At 47.3% G+C, this 13,383-nt stretch overlaps 1 protein-coding gene across 1 annotated transcript; it reads left to right on the top strand.

Moving 5' to 3' along the window:
- The first annotated feature begins 2,233 nt into the window (after positions 1–2,233).
- Positions 2,234–12,391, top strand: ZC3H12A (zinc finger CCCH-type containing 12A). The gene is made up of 5 exons (XM_054292565.1): positions 2,234–2,634; positions 5,521–5,660; positions 7,367–7,601; positions 9,398–9,504; positions 9,609–12,391. The coding sequence occupies exons 1-5, from the start codon at positions 2,234–2,236 to the stop codon at positions 10,595–10,597; spliced, it is 1,872 nt and encodes a 623-aa protein (XP_054148540.1). The 3' UTR covers positions 10,598–12,391.
- The last annotated feature ends 992 nt before the right edge of the window (positions 12,392–13,383 follow it).

The following is a 13,383-nucleotide window of genomic DNA, read 5'->3' as shown; positions in this document are numbered from 1 at the left end:
GAACATTAAAATTCTGCATAAAATTCTCATTCAGAATTAAAGCGGCCTTAATTCAGTTTAATTTACTCCCAAATGCTGCTAAATAAGGCCATTTAAGTTGTCTTTAATTAACATAATGGTCCCGCATAGGCTTTTATAAATGAGATTTAATTAGGCCTTTTTTAGAAGTGAGTTAGCTGCCTTGAGCTTCCATAGGGAAGCAGCCAGGTCCAGGGCCACTGTGCTGACAGGGCTCCTGGTTGTGGCTGGTTAGCAAGGAACTGGCACAAGGCCAGTTTCTACCCCACCAGCAGATAATGGGAGCCTTGAATATCAACTATTTTGGCTGTGTTAAATGCATGAGTGGGAGATGAAAGGCTCTGCCAGAGGATGAGCTCTTCCTTTAAAATGTGGGACATGGGGGTGGCAATCCCTAGGAAAATGTGACATCAAGATTTTGAGGACTTGTTCATGAACAAGGAACCAGGCTGGAGGAAAGTCAGCAGAGAAGGGGATGGAGGTGGAGGACAGGCAGGGACTGACCCCATCCATGGGCTCCTGCTGTCACAGAGCACTTTGGGGTCCCTGCTGTCCCTGGATGCTTTAGCTCCTTTTTTGCCTACCAGAATTCCCAGCCCAGCAGGATGAGATGCAGCTGGCTGCTCTTAATGACCATCCTGAGAGCGTCTGGCCCTGTCCTCCCCTCGGTGTCACAGGTTCCTCCTTGGAACAGCCCAGTGCTTTCTTGTGCTCTGATGGGGACTTCCACCTCTTTCCTGTGGCCACAGATGTGTCACAGAGGACAGAGGTTCAGCAGTGCCAGGTGGCAGCCTGTCCCACCACAGAAAGGGCACGATGCAGCTGCCCTGCTGTGGGCACTACATCATCATCATCATCATCATCATTGCCTGGAGCTGGAGAGCCTCAGTGCATCCACAATCCCAGCAAAGTTCTGTGAATCTTCACATCCTCAAAAACTGCAGCTTCCACCACAGGCCTTGCACTACCAAAAAAAAGAGAAGTACTGTTCAAAGCAGTTTGCAGCTGTGGAAAAGGAAAAACAAAATAGTCAAAATCACCCATGAGGAGCTCTGAGGTGTGCCCAGCATGTGACTCCCTCTGACTTTTTGGGTGGAGAAGCCAACAGCCTCCCTCTCTCCTGGCTTCTCTTTCACCAAATTGGAGCCATGTGGCTGCTGCCACTGCTTTGCATAAATCTGGAGATTCAGCTTTGTTCCTCTTCCTTGGGGTATGGCCTATAGGAAGTATGTCTGTGGCCATACTTTCTGGTGCAATAGACTTTAGCCTGGAAGCAAAAGCACACAAACAATACTAAATTCATGCTGACTGGAGTAGATTCCAAGGGAAAGAAGTGTTGGGAAAGCACCTACTTAAGAACTGAGTAAGGATTATCTCTGATCTGAATCTCACTGTGTGTGTGTGTGTTACTGTTGAGCACACAGTGCGGTTTCAGACACAGCCAGAGACAAGGAAAAATGATTGTTTCGGGGTAACCACAAGGAAGATGAATGCAAATGCATTCCTGTAACTGGGAGAGTTCCTCGCTCCTGAGCTGGGCTCCGGTACATGGCCTGGGGGAAGCAAATTTGCAACTACCTTCACTAAATTGTTTAGGCATGATTAATCAGAAGTCAGAGATGTGAAGTTTTTGCACGTTTCACAATATAGATTTAACCCCTGCATTTCCATACAGGTGCGGTTTAGCGCTTGGCAAGGCACAGGCACCGGTGGGTGACAGATGTTTCCTGCCAGCTCCCATCTCCGCACGGCCGCGTTGATAAACCACCAGCGGCTGAATCACTGCCGCCTGCATCGCTGGGACCCAGGCGGTGCAAGGGACGCGTGTCACAGAGCCACAGCCCGGCAGCACGGAGGGCTGGGCGGGCCGGGCCGGGCCGAGCCTGCCGCTCCACCCCTCGCTCTGCCCTTCCGCCCTGCGGCTCTCGGTATAAATAGCGGCCGCCGCCCGCCCTGCTCCGGCCCCATGGAGAGGCAGCGGCAGCCCGGCGGTGGCAGCGGCCCGGTGAGCGCGGGGGGCTCGGGGCGGGGGCCGGGGCCCGGGGCCGACCCGGGAGTGGAGCCGGGGTTGGGCCAGGAACGGAGTGTAGCTGGGGCCGAGGTTCGGCCGGGAGCAGAGCCGGGGTTCAGCCGGGCTTCTGGCCCGCTGCTAACGCCGCTGTCGCCCCGCAGGTCCCGGCGGCGAGCGGAGGCCACGAGTCCCCCGCCGGGAGCCATGAGCGCGGGCAGCGTCGCCCCGGGCTGGCCTGAGGCGCTGCCGGCCGCGGCCCGGCCCGCAGCGGGGATGAGCGGCAGCGAGAGCCCCGAGGGGCCCGGAGACGGCCCCGAGCTGCAGCTGAAGGTGGATTTTTTCCGCAAGCTCGGCTACTCCTCGGAGGAGATCCGCGTCGTGCTGCAGAAGCTGGGCCTGGGCGCCGACACCAACACGGTGCTGGGGGAGCTGGTGAAGCACGGCCCGGCCGAGCGGGACGGCCCCGAGGCCCCGCCCGAGCCCGGCGAGGCCCCGCTGGTCCCTCGGGGCGGTGCCGGCAACAAATCCCCCGCGCCCGGCCCCGAGGAGACGGAGAGCGACAACCTGAAGCCCATCGTCATCGATGGCAGCAACGTGGCCATGAGGTGCGTCCGGGCTGGGCGCGGGGCTGTCGGGTATGATCTCTGCCGGGGCTCGGAGGTGAAAAGCTGTGAGTGCCACGCTCAAAGCAGCCGCTTCTGGGTGCTGCGAACGGGGCTGGTAATATTTTCCAAAGTTCCTCTCTGACACACGAGGACGAGCATCACGTTTGCCTTTGCGGGCCCGGCTTGCCGTGTTCTGCCTGCACAGAGCCGCCAGTCATGGGGCAATGGTGAGGGCAGCAGTGCTTCCTCTGAAACCAACACTTCCTCCTGGGCTCTGGCAATGAGGGCATAACTGAGGAGACGTTGTCCTCTCAGCTAGTGGCTTTGTGTAAGTTTCCGTAGCAGGAAGTTGCTCAATAAATAATTACAGGGTTAATTAGAGAAGGGTTTGTAATATGGAGCTCCGTTGGAGGCTTGTCTCCGAATTGTGCCTCTTGTATATTGGTGAAATTCTGTACGAGGTAGGGAGCGATGAGATGTCAGAGGTGTCACCAAGGCAGGGCTGTGACTCATCCTCACCGTTTCACGTGTCCCAGTGTTGCTGGAGCAGGTTCTCATGGACACTCACCAGAGCCCCCAGTATCCATGAAGCATTCAGAATCTCAGGGCTGGATATTTATTGGTGTGATGTTCCCATTTTCACTCTGGCTTTGCTCCCACTTTGGTGAACATTGTTTGCCCTCACCCCACCCCCAGCAGTATGTGTTCCCCTCCTCTGCATAGCACACTCTTGAAATTTAACACACCAGCTTCTGAACTGGGTCCTGAAAGCTTTTTTCTGTTGCAGCTCAGAAGCTGCCTCCTTTGTTGTTTATGTTTGTGTATGCAGATTTTATAAAAAATAACCCTGGGTGCGGGTGGAGCTGCCGTGTCGGTTGCAGTAGGTTTGTCTGGGGTGAAAGTGCTGCGTGGAGGTTTGTTTGTAGGTGTGGTTTTTGCCAAGCCCTGGCTGACAGTTCTGAGAACAGAACAGAAAAGATGTGGCACAGGTGAGCCCCAGGGTGGATGAGGAATGGTGGTGGCAGTGGAACAGGGCAGGAGAGTGAAAGCCATGCCTGGCACTCCTGAAGAGAACCTTTTCCAGTTCCTACCTTCTCTACAGCTCTGGGAACACTGTGGAAAATTGCCTATTGTGAGCCCAGGCTGATAAGTGACTCTGGCAACAAAGTTTACCTTGGATAAGTGCTTGGGCTTTAACAGCAGGATTGGCCGTGTTTGTTAGTGGGGAGCCTCTTAGTGGTGAAAGTTACCCCAAACTGCAGAGGGGAAATCACAGCAGCTGTGAGTCAGGGCAGGCCAGAGCCCAGGGTCTGACATGAGAGAAGCAGTCTGGCTTTTTTAAGCAATTCTCTAGAAGGGGAATTCCATTCTGAAACTTCCTGTATTGATGGTGTGATGTTCCCTGCTGATTCATTTGCAGTATGTACAGCGGCCTCCCTCAACAGCTCTTGACAAACTTATGCAAATCATAGTGGAAATTAGCTTTTACTTCCTTCTAAGGGAATTTTTCCTTGGCTGCTGCCAAATCAGATCAGCCCAATTAGCTGCCTTCTGGAGGTTTGAGGTTGGTAGCAGAGACTCAAAAAATAAAAACAACCAACAACCCAAAACAAAGACAAACCAAAAAATTCCACCAAAAGGGATTTGTTTTTCACACTTATCTCTAAAAAATTGTAGTAGCCTATGCCTGGCTATTTATAGCTAAATCCATCTGATATTGGAGAAAACTTTTAGAGCATCTTCTGATGATTTTTCATCCTTTTGTAATTTAGGATTCTTATTGCAGGTGTGTTAGGTGTCTCTCTAGGTGTTAGTTCTGTTGCCAAGTGTTTAGTTCTTCTAGAATAAGTACTTTTGTACAGCTCTTCAACTTCCTTTGTAGTTTCAAAGAAAGGGTGAGGCTGGGAGGGGAACTGAAACTTCTCTGTAGTGGTGCTGCAACAGTGCTACTGCAGGAACGGGGCTGATGGGGGCTGAAATGCTGTTCAGGTGCTGATGGAAGGAGGAAAATTTGGGACAGGTAATGCCCAGGTGAAGAGAACCTTCCTGAATTGTGAGAGCAGCTCCCCTTTTGGTGTCGTGCATTGTCACAGAATATGGATCCCCACAGTGGCATGTCAGGCTGGAATAGAAGTGTTGGAAGTTTGCCAAAACCACTATCAGCAGAAGAGCTGATTGCACTGTAAATACTACTGCTTGTAAAACAGGAGGGGTAGTTTCCTTCTAGAAATTCTGGAAACTTATTGATATGACTTAATGAATAATTAAGAAGCTTTTTGCATCAGTACGTGGCTTCTGACAAGGTTGTCAAACTTTGTTCTCCGGCTGCCATGAGCTGTTCTCTCATCCAGCACTGATGACAGGAGGTGATGCCATTTTGTGCAAATAGTGCATTTGTAGATGAGGTTTGGAGCCATCATGGAATGAATCATCTTTCCTTGAGATGAGGGTGCATATAAAATGCCTTGTTTTGCTGAAGTGATCAGAACAAGTTTGCAAGCGAAGGCCCGGTGAGGATACAGTGGCAGGAAACAGTCACTGGCATTGGCTGTCAGAGTAGCACAAAGGGGTTTTAGGTCACATTGTGCTCTGGGCTAAAAATAACATCAGAAGGCTTGAAGCAGAGACTGTTTCAGAGCAGCTGCAACAGTTCCAGCTGCTGCCTCCCTCCCAGTGAGTATTTGGGTGTTCACTGGTTTCCTGAGGTACTGACACGAATAGGGGTGCTGGGCAGGTCTGAGTGAGGCTGTTGTTACACAAGAAAAGCATCTGTGTTTGCTGCCTGTGCTCCTCAACACTTCACTGAAGCTTGTCCTAATTGCCAGCTCCCTTTGCTCTGTGCACTGAATCATGAGGGGATTAAAGTCTTAATTTTCTCCTTTGCAGCCATGGGAATAAAGAAGTGTTCTCCTGCCGAGGTATCCTTCTGGCTGTGCAGTGGTTCTGGGACAGGGGACACAAGGACATTACAGTGTTTGTGCCATCGTGGAGGAAGGAGCAGCCCCGACCAGATGTACTCATAACAGGTATGAAAATATGGAAACCAAAAGCAGCTTTTCAGGCTGACTGCTCTGTCACTTAGTGAGCTTGCAGAGTTCTGGCTAAGTCAGTAATTAACTTCAGAATGGAAAGTCTGAGTAGTAGGAGCTGAACTGACCAGGGAGTATTAGTCATTAACTTCTCCCCTAAGTCAGCTTTTGCCTGGATCAGTTGCAGTAATTCAGAAAACAAGAAATGTAATACTGCTCTGCTTCCTAACTTCTTGTCTTTTATTTCTTGATATTTTTCCTCTTGCAGGTACATGCTTTGTATTTAACTGAAGCATATTTAGCCAGAATTATTCAAATTGAGGGGAGCTTGCAGAGAGCTGAGATTTGAATAACAGTGATGAGTAGGACTGAATATAGTCTGGGTTGTGGAGAGACAGAATAAATGTTTTTGTTTATTTATAATGTCTTGTATTTGCAGAGTTCCCAAATGAAGGGAGGAATCTGACTCCATGTTCTTGAAAGCTAATTTATTATTTTATGATACCATATTATATTAAAGACTACTATACTAAAGAAAGGATACAGACAGAAGGCTAGAAAGATATCTTGTGACTCTCCAGTGTCTGACACAGCTTGGCCCCAGTTGGCCAATAAGTTAAAATAATTCACAGCAGAAACAATGAAACAATCACCTGTTGGATAAAAAATTGCCAACCACATTCCAAAGCAGAAAAAGACAGGAGAAGCAAATGAGATTATATTGTTTTCCTTTTTCTCTGAGGCTTCTCAGCTTCCCAGGAGACGAATCCTGGGCACGGGGATTTTTTCCAGAAAATATGACTGCCATGATAATGCTGTTTCATCTGCGTGAAGAGCTGTGCAGATGTGTCACTGTCATGTTTTCTGGAAAAATCTCTTCACCAGGATTTTCTCCTGGGAAGCTGAGAAGCCTCAACTTCTCCTGTTTTGCTGCTTTGGAATGTGATCTGGACATTGCTTACCAGCAGGTGCATGTTTGATTGGTTTCATGTGAATTTTTTACTTAATGACCAATCACCATCAGCTGTGTTGGACTCTGAGGAGTCAGTCATGAGTTTTTCATTATCATTCTTGTTAAGCCTTTTGTCTGTATCTTTTCTCTATTCTTTAGTATTGTTTTAGTATATTATTCTTTAATATAATATTGTATAGTATAAATTGAAAAAATAAAAATTAAAAAAAATTGAAATGAAAATAAATTAAAATAAAAATTAAATAATTAAATAAAAATAAAATAAAAATAAAAATACAAACATTAGAAAAATAAAATAAAATTAATTAAACACTTATATATAATATATACTTTGTTTATATCTAAATAAAAATACAATAAAAAATAATTAAATAAAATAATAAAAATAAATAATAATTTAGAAATAAAAATAAAGAATATAACATTAAAGTAATATTAAAAATATAAAAGTATAAAAAATTAAAATAATATAAAAGTAATATAGAAGTAGAAAAATATTAAATAATATTAAAAAATATGGAGATATAAAAGTAGGATAAATGATGATATAAATATAAAATTATAGGAAATAAAAATATTTAAAATATAATATATAATTATAATACAAAAATATAACATTAAAATAAACTAACCTTCTGATATCAGCGGAGTCAGATTCACTCCTCTCTTCCCTCATCCTGGGGACCCCACGAGTCCCCCCCAGGTGTGCTGACCGCTGTGTTTGCCCCAGACCAGTACATCCTGCGGGACCTGGAGAAGAAGAAGATCCTGGTGTTCACGCCGTCGCGGCGCGTGGGCGGCAAGCGCGTGGTGTGCTACGACGATCGCTTCATCGTCAAGCTGGCGCACGATTCCGATGGCATCGTGGTGTCCAACGACACCTACCGCGACCTGCAGAGCGAGCGGCCCGAGTGGAAGAAGTTCATCGAGGAGCGCCTGCTGATGTACTCCTTTGTCAATGACAAGTAGGGCTCCTGCCTTGGTTTTGGCTTTTATTGTTTTATTTCTTGTACAGCGTCAGTGCGTGACTCTAAACTCCATATGGAGTGTTGGTAAAGTCATCACGTGTTGGTCAGATCTTGTGTTTGCAAGGTTCCCAGATGAAGGAAGGAATAATGCATCTGACTCCATGTTCTTAACAGGCTTTGTATTTAAATGCAGCATATTTTGCCACAATTTTTTATACACATATTAATATATATGTATAATATATATATTATATTAATATATATTATATATAATATATAAATATATATAAATATAATTTTTAACATTTTAAAATTTTTATATGTTTTTTATATTTTAATAGAATATTTTAATCCTGCTTAGCCAGATTTTTTTTCAATTTTTCACATTGAGGGGAGCTTGCAAAAAGCTGAGATTTTAATAACTCAGAACAGTGATGAGCGGGGCTGAATGCAGTCTGGGTTGTGGAGAGACAGAATAAATGGTTTTGTTTATTTATAATGTCTTGTATTTGTGGGGTTCCCTAATGAAAGGGAGGAATGATGAATCTGACTCCATGTTCTTAGGAGGCTAATTTGTTATTTTATGATCTATATTATGTTAAAGAGTACTATACTAAACTATACTAAAGAATACAGAAAGGTTAGAGACAAAAGGCTAAAAGATACTCATGAAAACTCGTGACTCTTTCTCCAGAGTCTGACACAGCTTGGCCATAGTTGGCCAATAAGTCAAAACAATTCACATGAAACCAATGGAACAATCTCCAACCACCTTTCAAAGCAGCAAAACACAGGAGAAGCAAATGAGATAATCTTGTTTTCCTTTTTCTCTGAGTCTTCTCAGCTTCCCAGGAGAGAAATCCTGGGCAAAGGGATTTTTCCAGAAAATATGACAGTGACAGGCAGACAATCCAATCATTCTGGGTCTGAGAACCAAGGGCACCCTCTGCCTCAGGCCCTGAAAAGTATCAACAAAATTGAATTGGAGAGAGAGGAGCAAATTGGGGAGATATGACTTCATTACCTGAAGCAGTAATTGGACAATTAACCCCTGATGTGCAAATAGACCAAACTTAATCTGAAAAACTCATGACCATGGTCCATCTTGGGTGTAGCCTGTTGTGAGGCTTTTGCACTGCCCAAAGTATACCTGTTGAAGGCCTTTAATAAATCCCCACTTTATTCTTCTAACTCTGGCTAGCCTCTGTTTTAGGGAGCCACTCCAGAGCATCATGATCACATTTTCCTGGGCTTTTAAGAAAGATTTGTGTGAACACACTGGCTTCTTCTAATGGAGCAATACTAAGTGCTGCATGAGAAGAGCAAAATGCTAGTGAAGAAATAATGAAAAGAAATAATTGAAAGCTTTTCATTATTTCTTCACTAGCATTTTGTTTTTCTACAAAGCATCATCTCAGCAGCTACTGAGATGCCACTAACTCCTTTGGCTTCTACAAAGCCAAAAGAAGTTGGTGGTATCTCAGTAGCTGCTCCTAATTTGGAGCTAGGAGCTCCAAGGAGAGCTCCAGGGTGTGATTTCCTCACAGGACAGTTGTTAGCAGCAGGTAGTAATTCTGGTTGACAATCAGGCATTGAGCCTCCTCTGTGCCTGAAGGGAAGCATTTTGTGCTGGTGTGGACTGGGTGGCAGGAGAATTATCTCTGCAGGAAATGGGAGAGCTTTGTAGGGCTCAGAGAGCTTTTGATCTTCAATGATATGGGAGGCTTTGAGAACAAACCAAACCTCAGCTCAGAAAAGTGAGCTGCTGCTGACTGAAATTTGCTTTTCTTTAGGTTTATGCCTCCAGATGATCCCTTAGGGCGTCATGGCCCCAGCCTGGATAACTTCCTCAGGAAGAAACCTGTAGTTCCAGAACACAAGAAACAGCAGTGCCCTTATGGTAAGATCTGCCTTCTTAATGTGAAGAACAAGGTGCCTGTGCAAGTGTCACTCATAATCTGGTCAAATCCAGCTGGTCATTCCATGCTCTGGCTTTCCTTACAGGGAAAAAATGCACTTATGGAATTAAGTGTAAGTTCTACCACCCTGAAAGGATCAACCAGCCGCAGCGCTCGCTGGCTGATGAGCTCCGTGCCAACGCAAGGCTGTCCCCAACCAGAAGTACCAGTGCCAAGGAGGAGAAGAAGGGGAAACGGGGTTCCCAGGCAGAGCTCTTGTGCTCTGTGCCCACAGAGAGTGACAAAAGCTCTGTACAGAAGATCTCTGCAGAGAGGAAGAGCTTGGCCCACAAAGCCAAGCCCGGTGACGTTGTGCTTCAGGCCAAAGGCTGTGTGTCAGGCACTGTCTCCCCTGACAGGTACCAGCAGCCTCCCATGGATTCTCTGTCTTACATCTCTCAGGAGCATCTCGACTCAGGCATTGGCTCTCTGGAGAACCAGCTGTCTGACATGTGGCCTCACAGATGTACCAGTCACTGTGACCATTCCCATGGGGAGCAGGTGCCCGTGTGCACCTGTGGCAGGCAGAGGCCCATCTACCCCCATTCCCCCAGCCTGGAGCAGAACGGGCTGCTCTCTTACAACCACAGCTCCCACAAATCCTCTTCCTCTGGTGCTAGCTTCTTGCAGTACAGCCCTGAGATGCCTCGCTCGGGGGCACCCCACTCTTTCTCAGGCTTTGGGGTGCCCGTGGGTGCAGCAGGGCAGTACAGCCTGCCCAGTGAGTTCGGTGCCGCCCTGCCGCGCTCACGGGAGTTCTGGTCCGAGCCCTACCCCCTGCCCCAGGTGAGATCCCCAGGTGTGCCCGGCCCACACCCCATGCACGGGGCCCCAGGGCCGCCCTACGGGGACTCGGGGCCCTGGGCTGACCCGGAGAAGTTTGCTGAGGAGAGGGCCAGCGTGCACGTCAAGCTGTGCGGCATCTTCCACCCGCACCTGGTGAACGCTGTCATGAGCCGCTTCCCCCGGCTGCTGGACCCCCAGAGGCTGGCCGCTGAGATCCTCATCTACAAGGCCCAGAACCCGGGGGTGTGAGGCAGGTGCTGAGGGCAGGCAGGTGTGGGGAGAGCTGGAGGGGCTGGGATTGCCTCTGCAGCTGCCACAGGTGCCTTTGAGTGCTCCTTATTCCTTTGGAAGTACTGGGTTCCAGCTGGAGGCTGGGTGCCAGAGGTGGTGTGCTCACAGCAAATTCTGCTCCAGCTATGACCATGTGTGTGTGGGAGAGGTGAGAACATTCCAGCATCCCACCTTCCCCAGGGGCTAAGCAGGAAGGAGGCTGCAGCTCTAGAGTAGGGCTGTTCCTTTGGGGTTCATGGGAGTCTGGCACACCCTGAGCTCCCGCAGTTGTCCGTAACTGGATGTGAGAGAAGTGGGTGCTGCCTTTGTAGTGGCCTAAGGCTGGCTTCTGAGGACCCAAATGCCTTGTCAGTGCTGTTGTTAGGTCCTGACTAAGCCTCTTTACTAAATCCCACCATTTAGATCTGTGGCAAATATTGGGTTCTAACTGTAATCTGAAGCTGGATTTATCTGACTGGTTTTACTGGTGCACTTCTTGAATGATGTTTTCCACAGCCCTCCCACCTCAGCTGACTTTCCTGAGGTAGTTGTGCCCCATGGACCACAAGTGCTGGGTGAGCTCTGAGCTCCCAGGAGCACAGTCCTGGCTCTGAGGAGTGGCTGGACACTGCTCCAGAGCTGGGTGTGAGTTGTGTGTTGGGTGTGTGCTGACAGCTGCAGTGTCAGAGCAGGTGGGTGAGCTGAGCATGCTGTGAGCGCTGCTCTGGAACTGTCTCTGTCCCAGGCTGGCTCTGTGCAGCACTGACAAGGATTTATTATTATGTGCCTTTTGCCTTCAGACAGCAATAGAACAGCTGCAGTCACATCTGGACTGCTGCCAGGGGCCTTCCCGAGCAGTCTTTAATATTTTGTGTTGTAAAGCTGTTGCTTTCTCTTCTTCCTCACCAATATTCCCCTGTCCCCTTTGGCTGTGCCCAACTAGAGCAGCATCCAGAATTGTAGAATAAGAATTATTTGGCAAGACTGTTTCTGTTTAATTTCCTCTTACTCTGTAAGATGTTTTCTATTGTAGGTACTGTAAGAGATTTTAAATATGCAAAACCAATTGCTGTAGTAATTGTTTCTGGTCCTGGAATTTTGCTGTGCCAAGGGATGCAGAAATGTTCCTGGCACTCGCAGGCCAGAAGCAGTTGATTTGTTGATACACATTGTATCTGTGTGTGTTGTTGTTTTCTAAATACAATACGCCCTTCTGTGGTTAAACCAAGGTTATTGAGTGGCAAATTAGGAAGGGGAGAGTGGAAGGCAGCTGGTCCTGAAACCCTCCTGGGAGCAGGGTTGTCTGTTCTGCTCTTCCCTCTGCTGTCCAAGGAATGACCTGCCCAGACTGGCACCATGTGCCATGAGACCACAGGGACACAGGAACCTGTATACCTGGTTAATAATGATACATTACAAATTAGTAATGTTTCATGTTAGTAAGCAAAATGCTTCTTAATTTTAAAGTAACCTGATACTTTGCATATTTGTAAATTACAGATAAAATGGTTTTTAATGTTACTGTTCAGCACCTTGCTGCTTGCAGTTTTTAATCAATGCTGTCCTCACCTCAGCCATGTGTTACTTGGCAAGGTGGGTTTGGGTTTCTGGTGGAATGCTGGTATCTGCTGCCTCTCTTGCAATGAGAAGATTTAACATTTTGTACTCCTCAGCTGACACTTGCTGAACTTTCTGTATCACTATGCAGTATAGCCATGTACTGAATAGCCATGTGACAGCCCTGGCAAAGAAAAACTGTGTTATATAAATAAAAACTGCTGAGTTGACATATTTGGTCTCTGGTGGCTTTGTGGAGGAACATTCAACATTCAGGGAAGCCAGAGAAATGATCCTTCCTCCCCGGGGTTCCTCTGACTGTCTTTGATCTCCGTGTGCAGCCTGAGGCTGTTATTGACAGGCTGACAATCGATGCAGTGACACCAAAACGTCCATGTGCTGTGGCAGATAAGGGCATGGGCAGTGTCTGCTGCTGATTTGGGCTTGCTCAGTGCCCAGGGCAGGTGGGATGGGCAGCAGCTCTGGCTCTCGCTCAGCACCACAGTGTGGGTGCCCTGGGTGCTAAAGCAGCATTTATGGTCATTTAAAGCAGCAGAAATGCCACACTCCTGGCAATTTTGGAATCAGCATGGACTGTGTTTGGCTTTAAGGGGCAATTCCACAGTACAGCCTGGAAATAAATACATATTTTATCCAGTTACAGTACATTTGTGTCAGATATTGACTGTGGAATATGTGAATGGTAACATGTCTAGGTTTTGCTCTGAAGATTTGTTACGGACTGAAGTGCAGCAGGAATATCAGTGCTCACCTTGTGGAGTAAAGCTCTTCCCCTCCCACCTGTTCCACTGCAGCACAGCACGTTCTTATCTCACTGGTTAAATAACTTTATGGTCTGTATTGAAACTTGTGCTCTTCATTTACCACAGGGCAGTGACTCTGTAGTTAATGAGAAACCAGGCAGGCCGGTGCATTTCCAGGGACCAGCTGCATTTCAAAACAAACCTGCTGCTCTCACTCTGAAGTCTTTATTGACTGTGGGAGAGGAAGCCTCTGGGGCTGTCACTGCAGTGACACAGCTCATGTGGGGATGGAGAGGTGTGTCAGGATCTGAGCACAGCTTTAGCCAGGTGAGGACTTTGCTGCTGTCCTTAGTGGGATTTGTAGTTGAAAAACGCTGTAGGATTTTAAGGCTGGCGTTCCTGTGAAAGACAATAGGTAATTCTAGTTTTACAGGATGTGTAAAA

The sequence above is a fragment of the Melozone crissalis genome, unplaced genomic scaffold (assembly GCF_028551555.1).
Source record: "Melozone crissalis strain CALT ecotype California unplaced genomic scaffold, PUWL_Pcris_2 ptg000111l_1, whole genome shotgun sequence".
Taxonomy (NCBI): domain Eukaryota; kingdom Metazoa; phylum Chordata; class Aves; order Passeriformes; family Passerellidae; genus Melozone; species Melozone crissalis.
Note: the sequence above shows the minus strand (reverse complement) of the source record. Positions and strands in the feature narration are given on the sequence as shown.